This window comes from Phoca vitulina, unplaced genomic scaffold (assembly GCF_004348235.1).
Source record: "Phoca vitulina isolate PV1807 unplaced genomic scaffold, GSC_HSeal_1.0 scaffold9, whole genome shotgun sequence".
In the NCBI taxonomy this organism is placed as follows: domain Eukaryota; kingdom Metazoa; phylum Chordata; class Mammalia; order Carnivora; family Phocidae; genus Phoca; species Phoca vitulina.
Window position 1 is genome coordinate 62034712 of NW_022589712.1, and position 22885 is coordinate 62057596.

The 22885-nt window shown below is 36.4% G+C and overlaps 1 protein-coding gene across 10 annotated transcripts in view; it reads right to left on the minus strand.

Moving 5' to 3' along the window:
* KLHL32 (kelch like family member 32) overlaps nt 1-22885 on the minus strand; it is a 261971-nt gene that overhangs the window by 29481 nt on the left and 209605 nt on the right. For 7 of the 10 annotated variants that reach the window (XM_032408213.1, XM_032408205.1, XM_032408204.1 and 4 more), the window contains 3 exons: nt 22793-22851; nt 19502-19694; nt 17747-17841 (listed from right to left, as the gene is read on the minus strand). In XM_032408213.1, coding sequence (XP_032264104.1) covers nt 17747-17841; nt 19502-19694; nt 22793-22813 — 309 coding nt within the window. In that variant the 5' untranslated portion in view covers nt 22814-22851. Of the gene's footprint in view, nt 1-16277; nt 17315-17746; nt 17842-19268; nt 19695-22792; nt 22852-22885 lie in introns of those variants that run through there. The other 3 variants (XM_032408203.1, XR_004300015.1, XM_032408210.1) reach the window with 3 other exon arrangements.

Genomic DNA, 22885 nt, shown 5'->3' on the forward strand with positions numbered 1-22885 from the left:
GCAGGGTCAGAGAGAGAAGCAGACTCCCTGCTGAGCAGGGAGCCCGATGTGGGACTCGATCCCAGGACTCCAGGATCATGACCTGAGCCGAAGGCAGTCGCTTAACCAACTGAGCCACCCAGGCGCCCCCTGACATGATACTTTATGTGGAAAATCCAAAAGACTCCACCCCCAAATTATGAGAACTCATACAGCAGTTCAGTAATTTGGCAGGATACAAAATCAATACACAGAAATCAGTTGCTTTCTTATACACTAATAATGTAACTGTAGAAAGGGAAATTAGAGAAATGATTCCATTTACAATAGCACCAAAAACCATAAGATACCTTGGAATAAACCTAACCAAAGGGGTAAAGGACCTATACTCTAGGAACATCAGAACACTCATGAAAGAAATTGAAGAAGACACAAAAAGACGGAAAAATATTCCATGCTCATGGATTGGAAGAATAAACATTGTTAAAATGTCTACACTGCCCAGAGCAAGCTATTCCTTCAATGCCATCCCAATCAAAATACCAATGGCATTTTTCAAAGTGCTGGAACAAACAATCCTAAAATTTGTATGGAATCAGAAAAGACCCTGAATCGCCAAGGAAACGTTGAAAAAGAAAAACAAAGCTGGGGGCATCACATTGCCTGATTTCAAGCTATATTACAGAGCTGTGGTCACCAAGACAGCATGGTACTGGCACAAAAACAGACACATAGACCAATGGAACAGAATAGAGAGCCAAGATATGGACCCTCAACTCTATGGTCAAATAATCTTCAACAAAGCAGGAAAAAATATGCAATGGAAAAAAGACAGTCTCGTCAATAAATGGTGCTGGGAAAATTGGACAGCTACATACAGAAGAATGAAACTCAACCATTCTCTTATACCATACACAGAGATAAACTCAAAATGGATAAAAGACCTCAATGTGAGACAGAAATTCATCCAAATCCTAGAGGAGAACATAAGCAGTAACCTTTTCGACATTGGCCACAGCAACTTCTTTCAAGACACGTCTCCAAATGCAAGGGAAACAAAAGCAAAAATGAACTTTTGGGACTTAATCAAGATAAAAAGCTTCTGCACAGCAAAGGAAACAGTCAACAAAACAAAGAGGCAACCCACAGAATGGGAAAAGATATTTGCAAATGACACTACAGACAAAGAGCTGGTATCCAAGATCTATAAAGAACTTCTTAAACTCAACACCCAAAAACAAATAATCAAGTCAAAAAATGGGCAGAAGCCATGAACAGACACTTCTCCAAAGAAGACATACAAATGGCTAACAGACACATGAAAAAATGTTCATCATCATTAGCCATCAGGGAAATTCAAATCAAAACCACATTGAGATAACACCTTACACCAGTTAGAATGGCAAAAATTGACAAGGCAAGAAACAAAAAAATGTTAGAGATGTTGTGGAGAAAGGGGAACCCTCTTACACTGTTGGTGAGAATGCAAGTTGGTACAGCCACTTTGGAAAACAGTGTGGAGGTGCCTCAAAAAATTAAAAATAGAGCTACCCTATGACCCAGCAATGCACTTCTGGGTATTTACCCCAAAGACACAGATGTAGTGAAGAGAAGGGCCATATGCACCTCAATGTTCATAGCAGCAATGTCCACAATAGCCAAACTGTGGAAAGAGCCGAGATGCCCTTCAACAGACGAATGGATAAAGAAGATGTGGTCCATATATACAATGGAATATTACTCAGCCATCAGAAAGGATGAATACCCAACTTTTGCATCAACATGGATGGAACTGGAGGAGATTATGCTAAGTGAAAAAAGTCAAGCAGAGAAAGTCAATTATCATATGGTTTCACTTATTTGTGGAACATAAGGAATAGCATGGAGGACATTAGGAGGAGGAAGGGAAAAATGAATGAGGAGAAATCGGAGGTGGAGAGAACCATGAGAGATTATGGACTCTGAGGAACAAACTGAGGGTTTTGGGGGGGGGAGGGGGGAGATGGGTTAGCCCAGTGATGGGTATTAAGGAGGGCACGTACTTCATGGAGCACTGGGTGTTATATGAAAACAATGAATCATGGAACACTACATCAAAAACTAATGATGTATTGTATGGTGACTAACATAAAAACAACAGTACAAGGAAGGAAATGATAAAGATTAGAGCAGAAATAAATGAAATAGACACTAAAAAAACCAAAAAAACAAAAAACAATACAACAGACAATGAAACCAGAAGTTGCTTCTTTGTAAAGATCAACAAAATTGATAAAACTTTAGCCAAACTCCTAAAAGAGAGAAAGAGAGAGAGGACTCAAACAAAATTAGAAATTAAAAAGGAGAAATTAAACCAACATCACAGAAATACAAAGGATTATAAGAGAATATTATGAAAAATTATATGCTAACAAACTGGACAACCTAGAAGAAATGGATACATTCCTAGATACATATAACCTCTCAAAACTGAATCAGGAAGAAATAGAAAATTTGAACTGACTTAATACAAGCAATTAAACTGAATCAGTAATCAAAATACTTCCAACAAACAAAATTCCAGGGCCAGAGGACTTCACATGTCAATTCTACCAAACACTTAAGAATTAACACTCTTCTTCTCAAACTATTCCAAAAAGTAGAAGAAGAAGGAAAGTTCCAAATACATTCTATGAGACACATTACTTTGATACCAATCCAGATAAAGACACTACAAAAAAAGAGAATTGCAGGCCAGTATCTCTGATGAATATAGGTGCAAAAATCTTCAATAAAATATTAGGAAAACAAATCAAACAATACATAAAAATATCAATCACCACGATCAAATGAGATTTATTCCTGGGATGCAAGAGTGGTTCAATATTCACAGTCCCATTTACAACTGCACCAAAAATAAAATACCTAAGAATAAACTTAACCAAGGAGGTGAAAGACTGGTCCACATTTATGAAGGAAATTCAAGATGACACAAATGGAAAGATATTCCATGCTCATGGAATGGGAGAACAAATATTGTGAAAATGTCCATACTACCTAAAGCAATCTACACATTTAGTGTAATCCCTATCAAAATTCCAATAGCATTTTTCACAAAACTAGAACATATAATCCTAACATTTGTATGGAACCACAAAAGACTGCAAATAGCCAAAGAAATCTTGAAAATAAGAGGAAAAATTGGATGTAACACAATCTCAGATTTCAAGATATACTACAAACCTGTAGTAATCAAAACAGTATGGTATTGGCACAAAAATAGATACATAGATCAATGGAACAGAATAGAGAGCCCAGGAATAAACCTACAATTATATGGTCATTTAATCTTTGACAAAGTAGGCAAGAATATGCAACAGGAAAATGACAGTCTCTTCAACAAATGGTGTTGGGAAAACAGGACAGCTATGTGCAAAAGAATGAAACTGGACCACTTTCTTATACCATACACACACAAAAAACCTCCAAATGGATTAAAGATCTAAATGTGAGACATGAAACCATACAAATCCTAGAAGAGGAGACAGGCAGTAATTTCTCTGACATCAGCGATAGCAACATTTTACTAGATAGGTCTTCTAAGGTAAGGGAAACAAAAGAAAACTAAACTATTAGAACTACATCAAAATAAAAAGCTTCTGCACAGCAAAGCAAACAATCAACAAAACTAAAAGACAATATACCAAATGGGAGAAGATATTTGCAAATGACATATCTGATAATACATTAGTATCCAATATATATAAAGAACTTCTACAACATAATACCCCAAAACAATTATCCAATTAAAAAATGGGCAGAAGACATGAACAGACATCTTTTTTAAGATTTATTTATTTATTTATTTTAGAGAGAAAGAGTGTGCACAAGCAGGGGGAGGGGCAGAGTGAGAGGAAGAGAATCCTCAAGCAGACACCCACCCTGAGCACAGAACTCTGACATGAGTCATGAGCACAGGACCTTGAGATCATGACTGAGCTCAAATTAAGAGTCGGACACCTAATTGAGCCACCCAGGCACCCCATGAACAGATATTTCTCCAAAAATGACACACAGAGGGCCAACAGACACATGAAAAGACACTCAACATTACTCATCACCAGGGAAATGCAAATCAAAACCACAGTGAGCTATGACCTCACACCTGTCAGAATGCCTAAAATAAAAAACACAAACAACAACAACTTTTGGTGAGAATGTGAAGAAAAAGAACCCCATGCACAGTTGGTGGGAATGCAAACTGATGCAGCCACTGTGGAAAACAGTATGGAGGTTCCTCAAAAAATTAAGAGAATTACCATATGATCCTGTAATTCCACTGGTGGGTATTTACCCAAAGAATACGAAAACACTAATTCAAAAAGATATATGCACCCCAGTGTTTACTGCAGCCTTATTTACAATAGCCAAATTATGGAATCAGCCTAAGTATCCACTGTTAGATGGATGAAGAAGGTGTGGTATATATAAAGAATGGACTACCACTCAGCCATAAAAAAGAATGAAATCTTGCCATTTGCAACAACATCAATGGATCTAGAGAGTATAATGACAAGTGAAATAAGTCAGAGAAAAATACCATATGATTTCAGTCATACATGGAATTTAGGAAACAAAACAAACCAACATAGAAAAAAACAAAACAAAAAACAGACTCTTAACTTAGAGAACAAACAGATGGTTACCAGAGGGAGAGTGGGTGGGATAGGTGAAATAGGTGAAGGGGATTAAGAGTACACTTATCACAATGAGTGCTAAGTAATGTATAGAATTGGTGAATCACTATATGGTAAACTTGAAACTAATATAAAACTGTAAGTTAACTATACAGGAATTAAAATATTTTGATAAAGTCAGTATTTAGAATATTGTCCAATCTTAGAGGTAAAATTCATTCCACTCATACAGTTCTTGACTAAAATATTTACCAATTGCCTCTTTCAGAATCACTTTCATCCTGAGACTACTCTAGAATATGTTCCATGGTTTAAAATATACACCCACATCCTCTTCATCTTTTGAAGAAAGATTTATTTGGGAAAACCCCAAAGTCATGAGGAGTTAATTAGTGTATATGACCAGCTATCATTCTAACTTGATTACTATTTCCTGAGATATTTTAATATTTATGTTAGTAGAAATAGATCCATACATATATTTAAAATGTGCAACTTTATAGTAAAGCCAAACTTGCTTCCATTGTGCACGTAGTCAAATGAAGGGTCCCAAAGCTACTTAAAAACCAAGGTTCCAGCATTACAGAGCACTACCTGTTGCCCAGTTGAATTTTTTACAATTATGAAAAGTAAAAACAAAAAGAAACCCTAAGGGCAGTGAAGACTAATTAATGCTTAGATAGATCAGACACATTCCTTAAGAGAAAACTGTTTGTTATCCAAAAAATAGGTCCAAGTTGTAGTTCAAGTCACCCTTCAATTAACTAAAACACCCTTAAAAAATTTCATGCCTTTTTTACATTTTTATTATGTTATGTTAATCACCATACATTACATCATTAGTTTTTGATGTAGTATTCCATGATTCATTGTTTGCATATAACACCCAGTGCTCCATTCAATGTGTGCCCTTTAATACCCATCACCAGGCTAACCCATCCCCTCACCCCCCTCACCTCTAGAACCCTCAGTTTGTTTCTCAGAGTCCATAGTCTCTCATGGTTCGTCTCTCCCCCCCACCCCCCGATTTCCCCCACTTCATGCTTTTTAAAAGAACATGTGGCTTTAATATTTTTTCTACTGTATTATTGCCTCCTAGAGTTCAGTAATTTCCTCTCATTTTTTATTGTCTCTCCCATTCTACCTTGAGTTTATTTTTTGGTTCATTTTCTAACTTATTAAGCTATATCTATCCCATAAACTCTGCTGTGTATTTTCATTATCACTCTGTTGTGGCTATTTTTTTTTTAACTTCCATCATGACTTTTTCTTTAGCCCATACATTATGTAGCAATGTGTTTAATTATTTCCAAGTATATAGGGATTTATGTAACTTTTTGTTAAGTTTTACCTTAACTGTATTGTAGTTACAGATTATGGTCTATGTAATGCTTAATATCTGAAATGTAATAATGTTTTCTTAATTGTAGTACCTGATTGGTTTTTATAAATTTTCCATGTACACTTAAGAAAAATATAATCTGGAACATTCTCCAGGATAGATCATATAGTAGAACACAAAACAAGTCTTAATAAATTTAAGAAGACTGAAATCATATGAAGCATCTTTTCCAACCACAATCGTATGAAACTAGAAATTACAAGAAGAAAAACTGGTAAATTCACAAATATTTGATTAAACAACATGCTACTGAAAAACCAGTGGGTCAAAGAAGAAAATCAGAAACTATCATAAGACAAATGAAAATGGAAATACAGCATTCTAAAATTTGTGGGATGCAGCTAAAGCAGTTCCAAGAGGGCAACTCATAGTGATAAATGCCTAAATTAAGAAAAAAGAAAGAAAAAAAAAAACCAATCTAACTCTACAGGTCAAGGGTCTAAAAAAGGAAGAACAAAGTAAGCCCAAAGTTAGTAAAAGAATGGAAATAACAAAGATTAGGATAGAAATAAATAAAATAAAGACCAAAAATAGCAAAGGTCAATAATACTAAGAGCTGCTTTTTTTGAAAAGATAAGCAAAATAGACAAATCTGTGGCTAGACTTAAAGGGAAAAAGAGAACTCAAATAAAATTAGAGATAAAAGAGGAAGCATTACAACTAATACCATACAAAGAATCATAAAAAAACTATTATGACAATTATACACCAATAAATTCGACAACCTAGAATACATGGATTCTTAGAAACATACAACCCAACATACTAAATGATGAAGAAATAGGAAATCTGAACAGAGCAATTACTAATAAAGAGAATCAATCAATAATCAAACACCAACAAAGAAATATCTAGGATCAGATGCTTCACTGGCAAATTCCACCAAATATTTAAAGAAGAATTAATACTAATCCTTAACTGCTCCTAAAAAATCAAAGGGAACATTCCCACACTTGTTTTACAAGGCCAGCATTACCCTAATACCCAAACCACAGAAGCACACTAGAGAAAATTACAGTCCATTATCCCTGATAGAGATGCTAAAAACCTCAAGAAAATATTAGCACACCGAATTCAACAATATATTAAAAGTGTCATATATTATGTTCAAGTGGGATTGATTCCAGCAACACAAGCATGGTTCAACACATGCAAATCAACCAACGTGATACACCACATTAACAAAATGAAGGATAAAAATCAAATGATAATCTATTAGATGCAAAAAAACACATTTGACAAAATTCAACATTCATTCATGATAAAAACTCTTAAAAAACTGGGCATATAGGGAACATACCTCAACATAATAAAAGCCATATAAAACAAGACCACATCTAACATCATAATTAACAGTGAAAAGCTAAAAGCTTTTCCTTTAAGATTAAGAACTTAACAAGTATACCCACTCTTGCCACTTTCATTCAACATTATACTGGAAATCCTAACCAAAGCAATTATACAAGAAATAAAAGACATCCAAATCAGAAAGGAAGACATAAAACTGTCTTCATTTGCAGACGACATGATATTATATGTAGAAAACTGTGACCCCACCAATGTTAGAGCTAATAAATTCAGTAAAAATATAAGATACAAAATAAATATACAAAAATCAGTTGCATTTCTATACACTAACAGCAAACTATCAGAAAGAGAAATTAAGAAAGCAATCCCATTTATCATTGTAGCAAAAAGAATAATATGCCTAGGAATAAATTGAACCAAGGAGGAGAAAGATCTGTATACTGGAAACTATCAGACACTGGTGAAAGAATTGAAGAAGACACAAATAAATAGAAAGATGTTCTGTGCTCATTGATTGGGAAAATTACTATTATTAAAATGTCCATACTACTGAAAGCAATGCAATCCCTATCATAATTCCAATGGCATTTTTCACAGAAAAAGGAAAAAATAACTCAAATTTGTATGGAACCACGAAAGACCCCAAATATTCAAAGCAATCTTTCTCAAAAACTAAGCTTGAGTCCTCACAGTTTCTGATTTCAAATATATTACAAAGTTATAGCAAATAAAAAAGCATGGTATAAGTACAGAAACAGACACATAGATCAATGGAACAAAATAGAGAGCCCAGAAGTAAAGCCATACATATATGGTCAATTAATTTATGACAAAGGAGCCAAGAAAAAACAAATGAGAGAAAGAATAGTCTGTTCAATAAAAAGTGTTGGAAAAACTGGACAGCCACATGCAAAATGATGAAACTAGACCCTTATCTTCCACCATACACAAAAAATCAGCTCAAAATGGATGAAATACTGAACATAAGACACGAAACCATAAAAGTCCTAGAAGAAAACAGGGGTAAACTCGTCATTGGTCTTGGCAATGATTTTTTGGATTAAGCACCAAAAGCAAAGGCAATAAAAGCAAAAATAAATAAGTAGGACTACATGAAACTAAAAATTTTCTACACACCAAAGGAAACTATCATTAAAATGAAAAGACAAACTACCAAATGGGAGAATATATTTGAATATCATATATCTGGTAAGACATTAATATCCAAAACACTATAAAGAACTCCTACAACTCACAGGGGGAAAAAGTCTGCTTAAAAAAGGAGCAGATGTTCTGAATAGACTTTTTTCCAGAGACATAAAAATGACCAACAGGCACGTGAATAGGTGCTCAACATCACTGATTATCAGGGAAACAGTAATCAAAGCCACAATGAGATATTGCTTTGTACCTGTTAGAATATCTGTCATCCAAAAGACAAGAAATAATTGTTGGTGAGGATATTGAGAAAAGGAAACCCTAGTACACTGTTGGGAGAAATATAAATTGGTACAGCCACTAGAGAAAACAGTATGAAGTTTTCCTCAAAAAACTAAAAATAAAACTACCATATGATCCAGAATTCCACATCTGGGTATATATCTAAAGGAAATGAAATCACTGTCTTGAAAAGATATCTGTGTCCCCATGTTCACTACAGCATTATTTATAACAACCAAGGTATAGAAACAACCTAAGTGTCTATCAATGAATGAATGAAGAAAATGTGACTGTACACACATGTGTGCACACAGACATACAATGCAATAATATCCGGCCATAAAAAAAAAGGTAATCTGGGACTTTGACAGCATTATGGTAAGTGAAATAAGTCAGAAAAAGAGAAATACTGTATGATATCATCTGATAGAGTGGTCAGAAGCAGTGTCTGGGCCCCCTAGCTGGCATAGTGCCTCAGTGAACCCTGGGCCCTGAGCCCACACCAGCCCCAGCTGTCTGACCAAGGCAGCCCTAGTGCAGCACATACTAAGACATCCTTAGTAAGCACTCGTTACAGCTCTAGTCATCTCGCCAAGGTGATACAGGTGCACATCACTGCAGAACACTAGGCCCAAACTACTTCAACTCCAGATGACTTGCCAGGATACCCCCATGCCTCACCTAGGCTCCAGCTGCTCCAGGTCACCCACTGCATCTGCCTTGGCTCCAGCAACTCCACCAGAGTACCCTCGTGAAGCACTCTGGGACACCCTGACTTTCACCTCCTTCAGCTTCAGCAATATTGCCAAAACATTCTCTGGAGAGCACTTGGACCCCCCAGCATGCACACACTTCAGCTTGAGCCATGTCTCCCTCTGCAGAGAGTCCCAGGAATGCCCTAACCCAGGCCACTTCAGCTCAGGCCATCCCAAAAAGGCAACCCCAGCACAGAGGGTCCTGGAACCCCCAGCCCACACCAGCTGCAGCTCCATCCAGCTAGCTAAATTCACCAGGCACACACAGTCTACACAGGGCACAAGCATACACAAGACCATTCCTTCAAGTTTAGAAGTAACTATTCTGCCTAATTCATAAAAACAAACATAGATGGGGGCGCCTGGGTGGCTCAGTTGGTTAAGCGACTGCCTTCGGCTCAGGTCATGATCCTGGACTCCCAGGATCGAGTCCCGCATCGGGCTCCCTGCTCAGCAGGGAGTCTGCTTCTCCCTCTGACCCTCCCCCCTCTCATGCTCTCTCTATCTCATTCTCTCTCAAATAAATAAAAATCTTAAAAAAAACAAAACAAAAAAACAAACATAGAAAGTCAATCAAAATGAAGAGGCAGAAGAATATGCTCCAAATAAAAGAACAAGACAAAACCTCAGAAAAAGAACTAAATAGAATAGAGATAACCAATTTACCTGACAAAGAGTTCAAAATGTCATAAAAATGCTGCCTGGACTGGAGAGAAGAGTGGATAAACTCAGTGAGAACCGCAATAAAGAGAAAATATAAAAAAGAACCAGAGTTGAAGAAGAACAACTGAAATGAAATATATACTAAAGGAAATCAACAGTAGATTAGCAGATGCAGAACTGGTCAGCATTCTGGTAGACAGGTTAGTGGGAAGCACTCAAGATGAGCAGCAGAAAGAAAAAAAGAATTTTAAAAAGTGAGGATAGTTAAGAGATCTTGGAGACAAAATCAAGTGAACAAACATTTGCCTTATAGGGATCCCAAAGAAGAAGAGAAAGAAAGGGGGCAGGAATCTTTTTTACAAAGACACAATAGCTAAATACTTCCCTAACCTGGAGAAGGAAACAGATATCCAAGCCCAGGCAACACAAAAAGTTTCAAACAAGATGAACCCAAGGAGGTCAGCACCAGGACACATAATATTTAAAATGTCAAAAATTAAAAATAAGAGCAAATTTTCAAAACAGGTAGGGAAAAGCAACTATTTATGTACAAGGAAACCCCCAGAAGGCTATCAGCTGATTTTTCAGCAGAAACTTTGTAAGCAGTAGGAGAGTGGCATGATATAGTCAAAGTACTGAAAAGAAAAAACCTACAACTGAGAATACTCCACCTGGCAAGGTTATCATTCAAAACTGAGATGAGATAAAGAGTTTCCCAGACAAACAAAAGTTAAGACTTCATCACCACCAAACCAGCCTTACAAGAAATGTTAAAAGGACTTCTTTAAGTGGAAGAGGCCATAATCAGAATAAAACTATGAAAGAAAAAAATGTAATGAGTATACAGTAAAGGCAGTAGAGCAATCATTAATAAAGCTAATATGAAGGTTAAAACACAAAAGTAGTAAAATCAATATCTTAAAAAATAGTTAAGGGGACTCACAAAATGAAAAGATGTAAAATATGACTACATGCGTAAAACGTGGAAGGGGGAGTAAAATTAAAGTTCTTGTAGGATATGTTCGAACTTATGTGACTATCAACTTAATATAAACTGCTATTTACTTAAGATGTTGTATATGAACCTCATAGTAAACAAAACCAAAAACCTACGATATACAAAAAACAAAATGAAAGCCAAGCATTACACTAAAGAAAGTCATCAATCACAAGGACAGAGAGCAAGAAATAAAGTAACAGAGGAATTACAAAAACAACCAGAAAATAATAAAATGGCAAAATGCATATCTATCAATTATTACTTTAAATATAAATGGTCTGTATGCTTCAAAGGACACAGAGTGACAGAATAGATTAAAAAAAAAAAAAAAACCCACCTATGTGTCACCAACAAGAAACCCACTTCAAACCTAAGACACATACAGCCTGAAAGTGAAGGGATGGAAAAAGATATTCCATACAAATAGAAGCAAAAAAAAAGACCAGGAAGTAATAGTTATATCAGACAAAGCTGAATTTAAAACAAAGACTGTAATGAGACAAGCAAGAGAATTATGTAATGATAAAGGGAATCAGTCAAACAAGCAGACATAACAATTGTAATTATCTATGAACCCAATATTGGAGCACCTAAATGCATAAAATAAATATTAACAGACATAAAGGGAGAAATTGACAGTCATAAAATAATAGTAGGGGAATTTAAACTTCCCACTTACAGCAATGCATAGACTATCCAGGCAGAAAGTCAATAAGGAAACAGTGTCTTTGAATGATACATTAGACCAGATATACAAAAAAAAAAAAAAAACATTCCTTCCAAAACCAACAGAATACAGATTTTTTTCAAGTGCTCATGGAACATTCTCTAGGACAGATCACATGTTAGGCCACAAAAGTGTCAGTATTTTTAAGAAGACTGAAATTATATCAAGCATCTTTTCTGATCACAACAGTATTAAAAATTACAAGAAAAAGCACAAATACATAGAGGCTAAACAACATGCTACTACAAAACTATGGGTCAATAAAGAAATCAAAGAGGAAACAAGAAAATACATGGAGAGAAAGGAAAATAAAAACACAACAAAAATTTTTTAGACACAGATAGAACAGTTCTAGGAGGGAAATTTATAGTGACAGGGAACCTCAAGAATAAGAAAAATCTAGGATAACCTTACACCCAAAATAGAAAAAGAAGAGCAAACAAAACCCAATGTTATTAGAAGGAAGAGAATAATAGGTCAGAGCAGAAATAAATGAAAGAGAGACAAAAAAATTAGAACAGATCAATGAAATGAAGAGGTAGTTCTCGAGAAGATAAACAAAAATCAACAGACCTTTAGCCAGACTCATCAAGAAACAAATAGAATTCAAAAATAAAAAAGTTACAACTGACAGAAATACAAATTATAAGAAACTACCATAAAAATTATATGCCAACAAATTGGACAACCAAGAAGAAATAGAAAATTCCTAGTAACATACAATTTTACAAAACTGAATCAGGAAGAAATAGAAAACATGAACAGACCAATTACTAGTAATGAAATCGAATCAGTAATGAAAAAACTCCCAACAACCAAAAGCCCAAGAGGAGAGGAGTTCACAAGTGAATTCTACCAAACATTTAAAGAAGAGTTAATCACTAATCTCCTAAAAGTATTCTAAAAAGAAGAGGAAGGAAAACGTCCAAATATATTCTAGAAAGCCAGCATTATTGTGATATCAAAACCAGATAAAGACACTACAAAGAAAGAAAACTACAGGCCAATATCCATGATGAACACAGTTGCAAAATTTCTCAACAAAAGATGGGTGCCTGGATGGCTCAATCGGTTGAGCACCCAACTCTTGGTTTTGGCTCAGGTCATGATCTCAGGATTATGGGACTGAGCCCTGTCTCAGGCTCTGTACTCAGTGGGGAGTCTGCTGGAGATTCTGTCTCTCCCTGTCCCTCTGCCCCATTCATGCCCTCTCTTTCTCTTTTCCTCTCTCTCTCTCTAAAATAAACAAATCTTTAAAAAATTCTCACCAAAAGATTAGCAAACCAAATTCAACAATATAATAAAGATTTATCATAATCAAGAGAGATTTATTCTGGGGATGCATGAATGATTCAATATTTGCAAATCAATCAGCATGATACACATTAACAAAATGAAGGATAAAAATCATATGATCATCTCAATAGATGCAGAATAAGCATTTGACAAAATTCAACATCCCTTCATGATAAAAATTCTCAACAAAGTGAATTGAGAGAGACCATACCTCAACATAATAAAGGCCATATATTACAATCCCACAGTTAACATCATACTCAATGGGGAAAAAACAAGAGCTTTTCCTCTTGATCAGAATCAAAACAAGGATGTCTACTCGTGTCACTTCTATTCAACATAATAATGGAAGTCCTAGACACAGCAATTAGAAAAGAAAAAATAAAAGGCATCCAAGTTGGTAAGGAAGAATTTAAGCTGTCACTATTTTCAGATGATATGATACTATACATAGAGCCTAAAGACTCTACCAAAAAACTACTAAAACTGATAAATGAATTCAGTAGGGTTGCAGAATACAAAATTAATATACAAAAATTTTTTGCATTTCTATATACTGATAACAAAGTAGCAGAACCAAAATTAAGCAGAAAATTCCATTTATAATTACACAAAATGGAATAAAATACCTAGAAATAAACTTAACCAGAAAGGTGCAAGACCTGTACTCTGAAAACTATAAAACGTTAATGAAGAAGATTGAAGGTAACATAAACAAATGGAAAGATATACCATGTTAATGGACTGGAAGAATTAAGATCACTAAAATGTCCATACTACCCAAAGCAATCTACAGATTCAGTGCAGTCCTATCAAAAAAACCAATAGTATTTTTCACAGAACTAAAGCAATAATACTAAAATTTGTATGGAACCACAGAAGACCTTTAATAGCAAGAGCAATTTTATGAAAGAAGAACAAAACTGGAGGTATCACAATACTAAATTTAAAGATATACTATAAAGCTACAGTAGTCAAAACAGTATGTAGTGGCACAAAAATAGACATATAGATCAATGCAACAGGACAGAGAACCCAGAAATAAACCCACACTCACAAGATCTATGACAAAGGAGGCAAGAACACACAATGGAGAAAAGACAGTCTCTTCAATAAATGGTGTTGGGAAAACCAGACAGCTACATGCAAAAGAATGAAACTGGACCACTTTCTTACCTCACACACAAAAAGTAAAATCAAAATGCACTAATGGGAGGGATAGGGTGGCTGGGTGATAGACATCGGGGAGGGTATGTGCTATGGTGAGCGCTGTGAATTGTGCAAGACTGTTGAATCACAGATCTGTACCTCTGAAACAAACAATATATGTTAAAAAAAAAAAAAAGAAGATAGTAGGAAGGGAAGAATGAAGGGGGGGAAATCGGAGGGGGAGACGAACCATGAGAGTCTATGGACTCTGAGAAACAAACTGAGGGTTCTAGAGGGGAGGGCGGTGGGGGGATGGGTTAGCCTGGTGATGGGTATTAAAGAGGGCACGTTCTGCATGGAGCACTGGGTGTTACACACAAACAATGAATCAGGGAACACTACATCAAAAACTAATGATGTAATGTATGGTGATTAACAATAAAAAAAAATAAGAGGGACTCAAAAAAAAAAAAAATGCACTAAAGACCCAAACATGTGACTTGGAACCATAAAACTCCTAAAAGAAAAGATAGGCAGTAATCTCTTTAGACATTGGACTTAGCAACATTTTTTTAGATATGTTTTCTCAGGCAAGGGAAACAAAAGCAAAAATAAACTATTGGGACTACACCAAAGTAAAAAGCTTTTGCACAGTGAAGAAAACCATCAACAAAATGGAAAGGCAACCCAGTAAATGGGAAAAGATATTTGCAAATGATATATCTGATAAGGACTTAGTAGGCAAAATATGTAAAGAACTTACACAACTCAACACCAAAAAACCCCCAAAAATTTGACTAAAAAATGAAGGGGCAAAGAACCTGAAAGACATTTTTCCAACAAAGACGTACAGATGGTCAACCAGACACATGAAAAGACTCTCAACATCACTAATCATCAGATAAATGTCAGAACCACAATGAGCTATCACCTCACACCAATGAGAATCGCTAGCAACAAAAAGACAAGAAATAATGACTGTTGAGGATGTGGAGAAAAGGGAATCCTTATGCACTGATGGTAGGGAATGTTAAGTTGGTGTGAACACTGTGGAAACAGTATGGAGGTTCCTCAAAAAAATTAAAAATAGAAATACCATATGACCCAAAAATTCTACTACTGGGTATTTACCCAAAGAATACAAAAATGCTAATTCAAGGGGCACCTGGGTGGCTCAGTCGTTAAGCGTCTGCCTTCGGCTCAGGTCATGGTCCCAGGGTCCTGGGATCGAGCCCCACATCGGGCTCCCTTCTCCGCGGGAAGCCTGCTTCTCCCTCTCCCACTCCCCTGCTTGTGTTCCAGCTCTCACTGTGTCTCTCTCTGTCAAATAACTAAATAAAATCTTTAAAAAAAAAAAAAATGCTAATTCAAAAAGATACCCCTATGATGTTTACTGCAGCATTATTTATAATAATAGCCAAGATATGGAAGCAAACTAAATGCCCATTGACAAATGGATAAAGAAGATTTTATATATATATATATATATATATATGGAATATTACTCAGTCATAAAAAATGAGATCTTGCCATTTGTGACAACATGGATGGACCCAGAAAATATTATGCTAAATGAAATGTCAGACAAAGACATATACCATATAATTTCACTTATATGTGGAATCTAAAAAAAAAAACAAAGCAAACATACAAAACAGAAAGAGAACTATAAATACAAAGAACAAATTGGTGGTTTCCAGGGGAAAGGTGGATGTGTGGAATGGGCAAAATGGGTAAAGGGAAGTGGGACATACAGTCTTCCAGTTATGGAATGGATAAAGTCACAGGAATAAAAGGCACACCATAGGGAATATGGTCAATGATATTGTAATAACATTGTGTGTATGGTGACACATGGTAGTTAGCACTTGTGGTGAGCACAGCATAATGTATAGACTTGTTGAATCACTATGCTAGACACCTGAAGCTACTGTAACCTTGTATGGCATATATAATTCAATAAAAAAGATACAAACTTAAACTTATAAGATAAATCTTGGGGATATAATGTACACCATGGTGACTACAATTACCAATACTGTATTAAATATTTGGAAGTTGCTAGGCAAATAGATTTTAAAAGTTCTCATCACAAACAGAAAAAACTTTTGTAACTATGCGGGGTTATGGATGTCAACTAAACTTATTTTGGTGATCATTTATCAATATATACATATATAATATTTTTTGTATACCTTGAACTAATACAATATTAAATGTTAATAATATCTCAATAAACTGAAAAAAAACACTCTATCCTAACCATTGAATCCAGAACTCACATCCATTAGGACCAGCTTGTTCATTATGTTGTTCATACTTATGCTATCCTTGCAGATTTAGATCTACTTAAGAGAAGTATGTAAAATACCCAGACAAACCTCTGGCAAGATAAATCAAGAGAAGAAGAGAAAAAAAAAAAAAATCAATATTATGAATGTAATGGGGGATATAACTATGTGGTAACAAAACAACTATATGCTAACCATTTTGAAAACTGAGACAACATGGAAGAGTTTCTTGATACCTTATGAGTTGTGACTGAAGAAAAAATTAAAATCTTGAATAGTCCTGTGACTATGCAGTGGTTAAAAAATCTTTCCCCAAAGGTGAGGTTAGATAATAAGAATAATTTTTAGGATATATTTTTCTGGAGATCAAGAGATAAATCAGGCCTAATACATGCCAATACATTATCAGAGAGCACGTAAAACAGAGAAACAACTATGGTAACAATTGTAAAAGATAAAATAAGACGACCTTGAATATGTATATCAACAAAAGCTATTGCTGCTCTAAAAAGCTCAGCTGGCAACTTGCCTCACCTGGGCTGTTCACTGGCTGATGGGCCAGGCCTGTTGTTTGGAGGCAGAGGCTCTCTCCATCAGACTAATCATCAACCACTACTGCTCACAACTTCTGCCAGGAAGGAAGAACACCTTTGTAGGTGAGATTTATTGGAATGAACAAATTCCGATACAGAAAATAAAGCACTTGAGTGGAAAGGAGGCATTTGTAAAGTTTTGGGAGCGTGATAGTACTATTGCCAAAAATTTCTAGATTTTTTTTTTTTTTGGTTTATGAGAAAGAGAAAGGTATCCCACTTTCCCCATTTCCAGGATATTATTATACATATTTTCAAAGCTCACCCCCATGTTTATTTTCACTAGGGCTCCATCATTTATTAGGCATCATTTTTGGGAAGCAGGATGAAGTTTACTGGCAAAACTAGATGCACAAAGTTAGCTCAAACCTCTTTCTACGTGTACGTATCTCTTCCTTCAGTAGCAGCCCTGCAAAAAGTAACCTCACTGAGCCAAACAAACTTCAAAAGGAACTTCAACCACTCACCTGGATACAAGCCAGAGGCTCATTTGTCCAAATCGAATATCCACCAACTAAATATATTCTCTCATTATGGACAGCAACTCCAGATTCATTTTGGCCTAAAGTAAAGAGAATTGAATAGAAAGAAAAAATAAATCCATTTCCTTGCATGTCTTAATTAACCCTTTTGCCACTGAGGGATACAATTTCCCCCTGTGGCACTCTTGTATGCTCCACAGGATTTTTGCAGCAACTAATCACCGCCTCCCAGTACTCAGAGGGAAGAATTAACCACTCTTTCACAGAGAATGAATCTGTGTCAGGTCAGAACCAAGCCAAAACACTTATTTGCCAGCCAAGTGGGTAAATACAGCATTAAATACAGCAATAATAAGCAATAACAAAATAAGAGTTCTATTACTATGTCGTATTACAGCAGTGGAAACAAGATGTATTTTCAAAATGCAAAACACCTCTATAAATGCTTTTAAAGTAAGTGCTTACATTTGTAAGGTAACAGCTGCAACCCCAAGAAGCCAATAAAACAGAGCCATGCCCCAAGTGTTCCCCAAATGAAGACAAATGACAGAAAAGATTGATCAAGTTACTACCCTCCCTTTCTTGACATACACAACAGTTTTAGGACTATATTAAAGTTCCCGATCTGGGACCAGATACTGACACGCCAAAATGATGAAAGCTTCCTCTCCCATTTTTAAAAAAGAAGACAGAATAACTCACTACCACCTAATCTTCCCTGGAGGCCATCAGAGTGAGAGTTTCTCTTTATTGATGGGCTGACACCAGATTGACTGCGGTAATAAGTAAGTTGGATCCTATAGCAGCCAGAATCACAGATGCAGGGACCGAGGGGCTAAGGTGCCACTACAGCAACTCGGAGAGGGTTAAGTACTTGTAGGTGGGCCTCAAAGATCATGTTCACAAAAACAGGAGCTCCATACAAGGCATCTAACCCCCTCACACTGGTTCCGCACTTGCTGTTGCCTCCCCGGCAGCAGCTGTGAGGGTTGGAGTGCCCCCTCAGCATATCAAGAGGTCTTCAGGTGCTAGTCCAACCCACCATTTTGAGTTTGTGATTTTCCTATTTAGTAGAGCAGCCTGGAAGGGACCTGATCACCTGCGCATGTTTATAATGCAAGCTGACAAGGGATAGAAAGGTTTCAAGTCTGTAAAGAAACATTAGGGGTAAACTGTTCACTGCTTTCCTTTTATTCCCTTTTGGGATGAGGAGGGTCCATACCTAGTGTTGCCCTGGGTAATGCTTGAACCCCTATGTGGCTGGAAATACCACCAAACCCCTATGCACAGAACTCCAAGATTTAGCTGTTGGGAGACTACAGCCAGAAACCGTACCTGACAGTAACAAATAATGAAGACCAGACTCCTGACCTCAAAATTAATAAGACTAAAAGCAAAAAGAAAAAAAATAAATTGCTTCTGTAAAGCGTTATTAATTCTCTGGTTCCTCCTAATTGCCTCAGAGCTCCTATGTGAATATTTATTGACAAGAAAGGATTTGACATACCTCTCTCAGCCAAGATGCACGAAGGTAACAGAGGCCCTGAGAAACTAGCTCAGCCACTTGACTGAGTCACGTTTTGTGAGATAAATAATGTGCACCTTTCTGGTTAATAAACACAAGTTGTTCTGCCATGATGCACTTGATATTTAGGGATGCACTGAAGAGGTATAAGAAAACAAGTGTGGCAATTTCTTGAATCTCTGCTTTTCCTGATTTACTTAGTCAAAGGTACTTGCCAGTCAACAGGCTGAAATTACAACGCGTCCACTGGTCAGTGTCTATGTTATAAGAATCTATATGGCGCACAAGGATCCGGTCGTTATTGTAGTCCAAGTCGTTGCCTCCAAGAACATAAAGCTTTCTTTGAACAGCAGCCATGGAATGGTAGACCCTTCTCTGCAGCATGGGACTGCGGCTTATCCATTTATTCTGGAAAAAAAAAAAAAAAAATTCAGGTGGATTCTGTTAATAAGAGACCTCCACGGCAGAAAAGAGCAGTGCCTCATTAGTGGCTGGGACTCTGCTTTATCTATCACATTCCACTGGAGTGCTGCTTACATACTCTGAAAGGTATGGGCTTCTTACCTGAGAACAAGTAGAGAAGAACCATGTATGCCAAAACTGTATTTTGCAATGTACAAAGCCATTTCCTCTTGTTTGGGTTGCATTTTATAGGGCATTTGCATTTTATAAGGGGAGCACATGAGAATATAGAAATTTTCATGATGGTTCTCTCCCCCAGTTGAGAGAACTTACTCATGTAAATTGCTTAAGAGTGAAAGCACATGGCTAGGTATAATGATTTAAGAAAACAGGCTCTGGATCCAGAATGCCTGAGTTTATAACCTCTGTGTGACCTTGAGCAATGTACTTAACCTCTCTGTGCCTATTTCCTCACCTGTAAAGTGGGGAGAGTCATACCATACCTGACAAGCTTGTTGTGAAGATTAAATGAGTTAATACAAAACATCTAGAAGAGTGCCACATAATGTCCAATAAATGTACACTTTCAAAAATTATTCTGATAGTAATCGCTGGCTACCCAAGGCTTCTACATAAGCTAGGGCTAGGGTGACTGAGCCATTCTTTCCAAAATTAACCTCCCAAGATCAATGGAAGAGCAAAGATCTGGTTTCACAACAAAGTCCCATTGCTGCCTTTGTATTAGCCCCTTTTAACATATTTATAATCATATCGTCTACCAAACAGGGAAAAGTTATTTCTAGGCATACATTTGTTTTGATAGAAGGCCAAATTTTATACAACTTCAGGAATGGTGAAACCTCGACTATTTGGTTCTAGGTCACTCAGTAATGAGAAAGACATGCTCAACTCCTCTTCAATATGGCTCCTTTCAAAAATCTAATGTAAAAGGCAAAATTAGATGAAAATCAAATACGACCTTAATTTTAAATCTTAACTGAGCAATGGACAGGTAAGTAAACCTAACCATTTCCTTTGCACATAAACACTAACCTACAGGAAGAACCCAGATTCCTTTTGCCAAGAAAAATTTGGATTTTGATAGAAAGATCATATGATGTCTTTAATACATAGAATTTCACCAGTTCACAAAGCTGTAAAGGAATAAGCCAAAAAAAAAAAAAAGTTTATATAAATATTGGTCCATTCACTAAAGGCCTATCTACTAGCTCATTTCTAATTTCTTTTTTTTATTATGTTAATCACCATACATCATTAGTTTTTGATGTAGTGTTCCATGATTCATTGGGTATAATTTCTTTTTTAAAGATAGACTTAAAAAGAAGAGTGGTTTGAACAGTTTGAAAGGCTTGCATTTATCTGCTCCCCCGTTTGTGTCATAAGACTCTTTCCAATCAAATGTCTTCTTTTAATAAGATAGCCAAACCTTTCTTTCAGATATTCTGTGAAGGAATATCGTCAATACATTTCACATGAGTGGATTTAACTCAAAACTCTGATGATGCCTTCCTTAGGTGCTTTCTATGAGGCAACCCATTCCAGTATTAGGAATCAACGTTTGCATTAGCAGTCCGGTCCCCTGCCACAGGACTGTGGACGCCATCTGGTTTGTAAAGTCTGCCTGCATCCCCTGATTATATCTTTAGCTTCCTTCACTGCCGTGCCTGCCAGGTGAGCCGCCAACCACTGCAAAGGCAAAGAAACAGAGAGGCCTAGTGGGGTCATTCCTAATAAGCTAGCGTGTGAATACTAATCAGTGGTGGGGAAGCAGAGGTCACCCCAGCCTGCCTGTTGGCAGGTAGCGATGTGCTCTGTGGCAGATGGCAGGCATTATCGACTCTCCGCAAAGGCCTAGAAGAAAAATAAGCACCAGGGCTGAATGATAGAGTTATTGAGATTCTGAGCAAGATGTGAGCAGATGTGATGTTTGCCAGTACGCACCGTAAACAATATGCCAGCAGAATTTTTAAAAAGAGCATGTGTGTACAAACATGAAACAGAACTCATTTGAGAAATGTTAACACCTTCTTCCTCTTTAACCACATGTGCACCGAACTCAAGCAACTGTAATTAATGATCCCTCTTGAGACATCTGGCCTATGGACATGTGGTCTCTGAAATCTACAGCTTCTAAAGACATCAGGAAACACACTTGCAAAGAGAGAAACACGTTAAATTCAGAATCAAATAATGTTGAAATAAAAAGACACCAAATCGACTGAGGTCATTCAGGACACACATTTGGTGGCCGATCCTGACCCAGGCTGCCAAAGCCAACCTGTTGTTTCATGTTCCATTATCTCCAGCTGATGAATATTAAATCCCCAGATCAAATCATTTTGGGATACTGTCATAATCATGAAAAATATTTACATTACCCAAATCATAGAAATGGTGAAATCCTGAACACATGTGCCAAGGCCACAGACATTTTGGTAGAAGGAAAAGAGAATAAAAATTGTTCTTCTTTTGGGGACCAAAAACTCATCGAGTGTGGATGGCAAGTGGGCAGAAGAAGGAACAGACACCATCAAAATGCTTCCAGTTCAGGCACCAGCTGTTAGATGAAAAACATCCTTCTACTTTTCAGATACTTCTACTTCAGACTTGTCCTTGACACTGCTCTCAGACCTTTTGGCTATGCTGAGTTAAATAAAAGTTATTATTTTATTTGGGAGTAATGAAACAATAAGCATGTTCCCCTTTTGGACTGAGGCGCCTTCTAAAAGGACATACAACAGGTCAATCAAAATCCTTTCTTTGGATGCCTCTGAATATGAATAGCCATTTGAGATAACGGAAATAAAGGGCATTTAACCCATCAATGTATCTCCCCTTTTTTTCTACATTATGCAAAACTCTGAAAGAGTTAAGCATCCTGTATTGCATAAAACTAAAGGAGCTGAAATTTTGTGAGAGGAGGAAAAAAAAAAAAGGCAGTTTATCCAGATGCTTCCTTTTCTCTCTACAAGTTTAAGATGCATGTGTGTGTACAGACTTGGCATTTCAACTACTAATTACTGCGGAAATCTTTTAAAATTCATTTTAATTAAGGTAATGAGTTTTTCTTATATGATTCTTACCTGGTTAGGTTCATATACCATTAGTCTGTTCTGATATTGTGCTGTGTTAGTTACTCCACCTGTAATGGATTAACATGTGTTAGAGCTTTCATG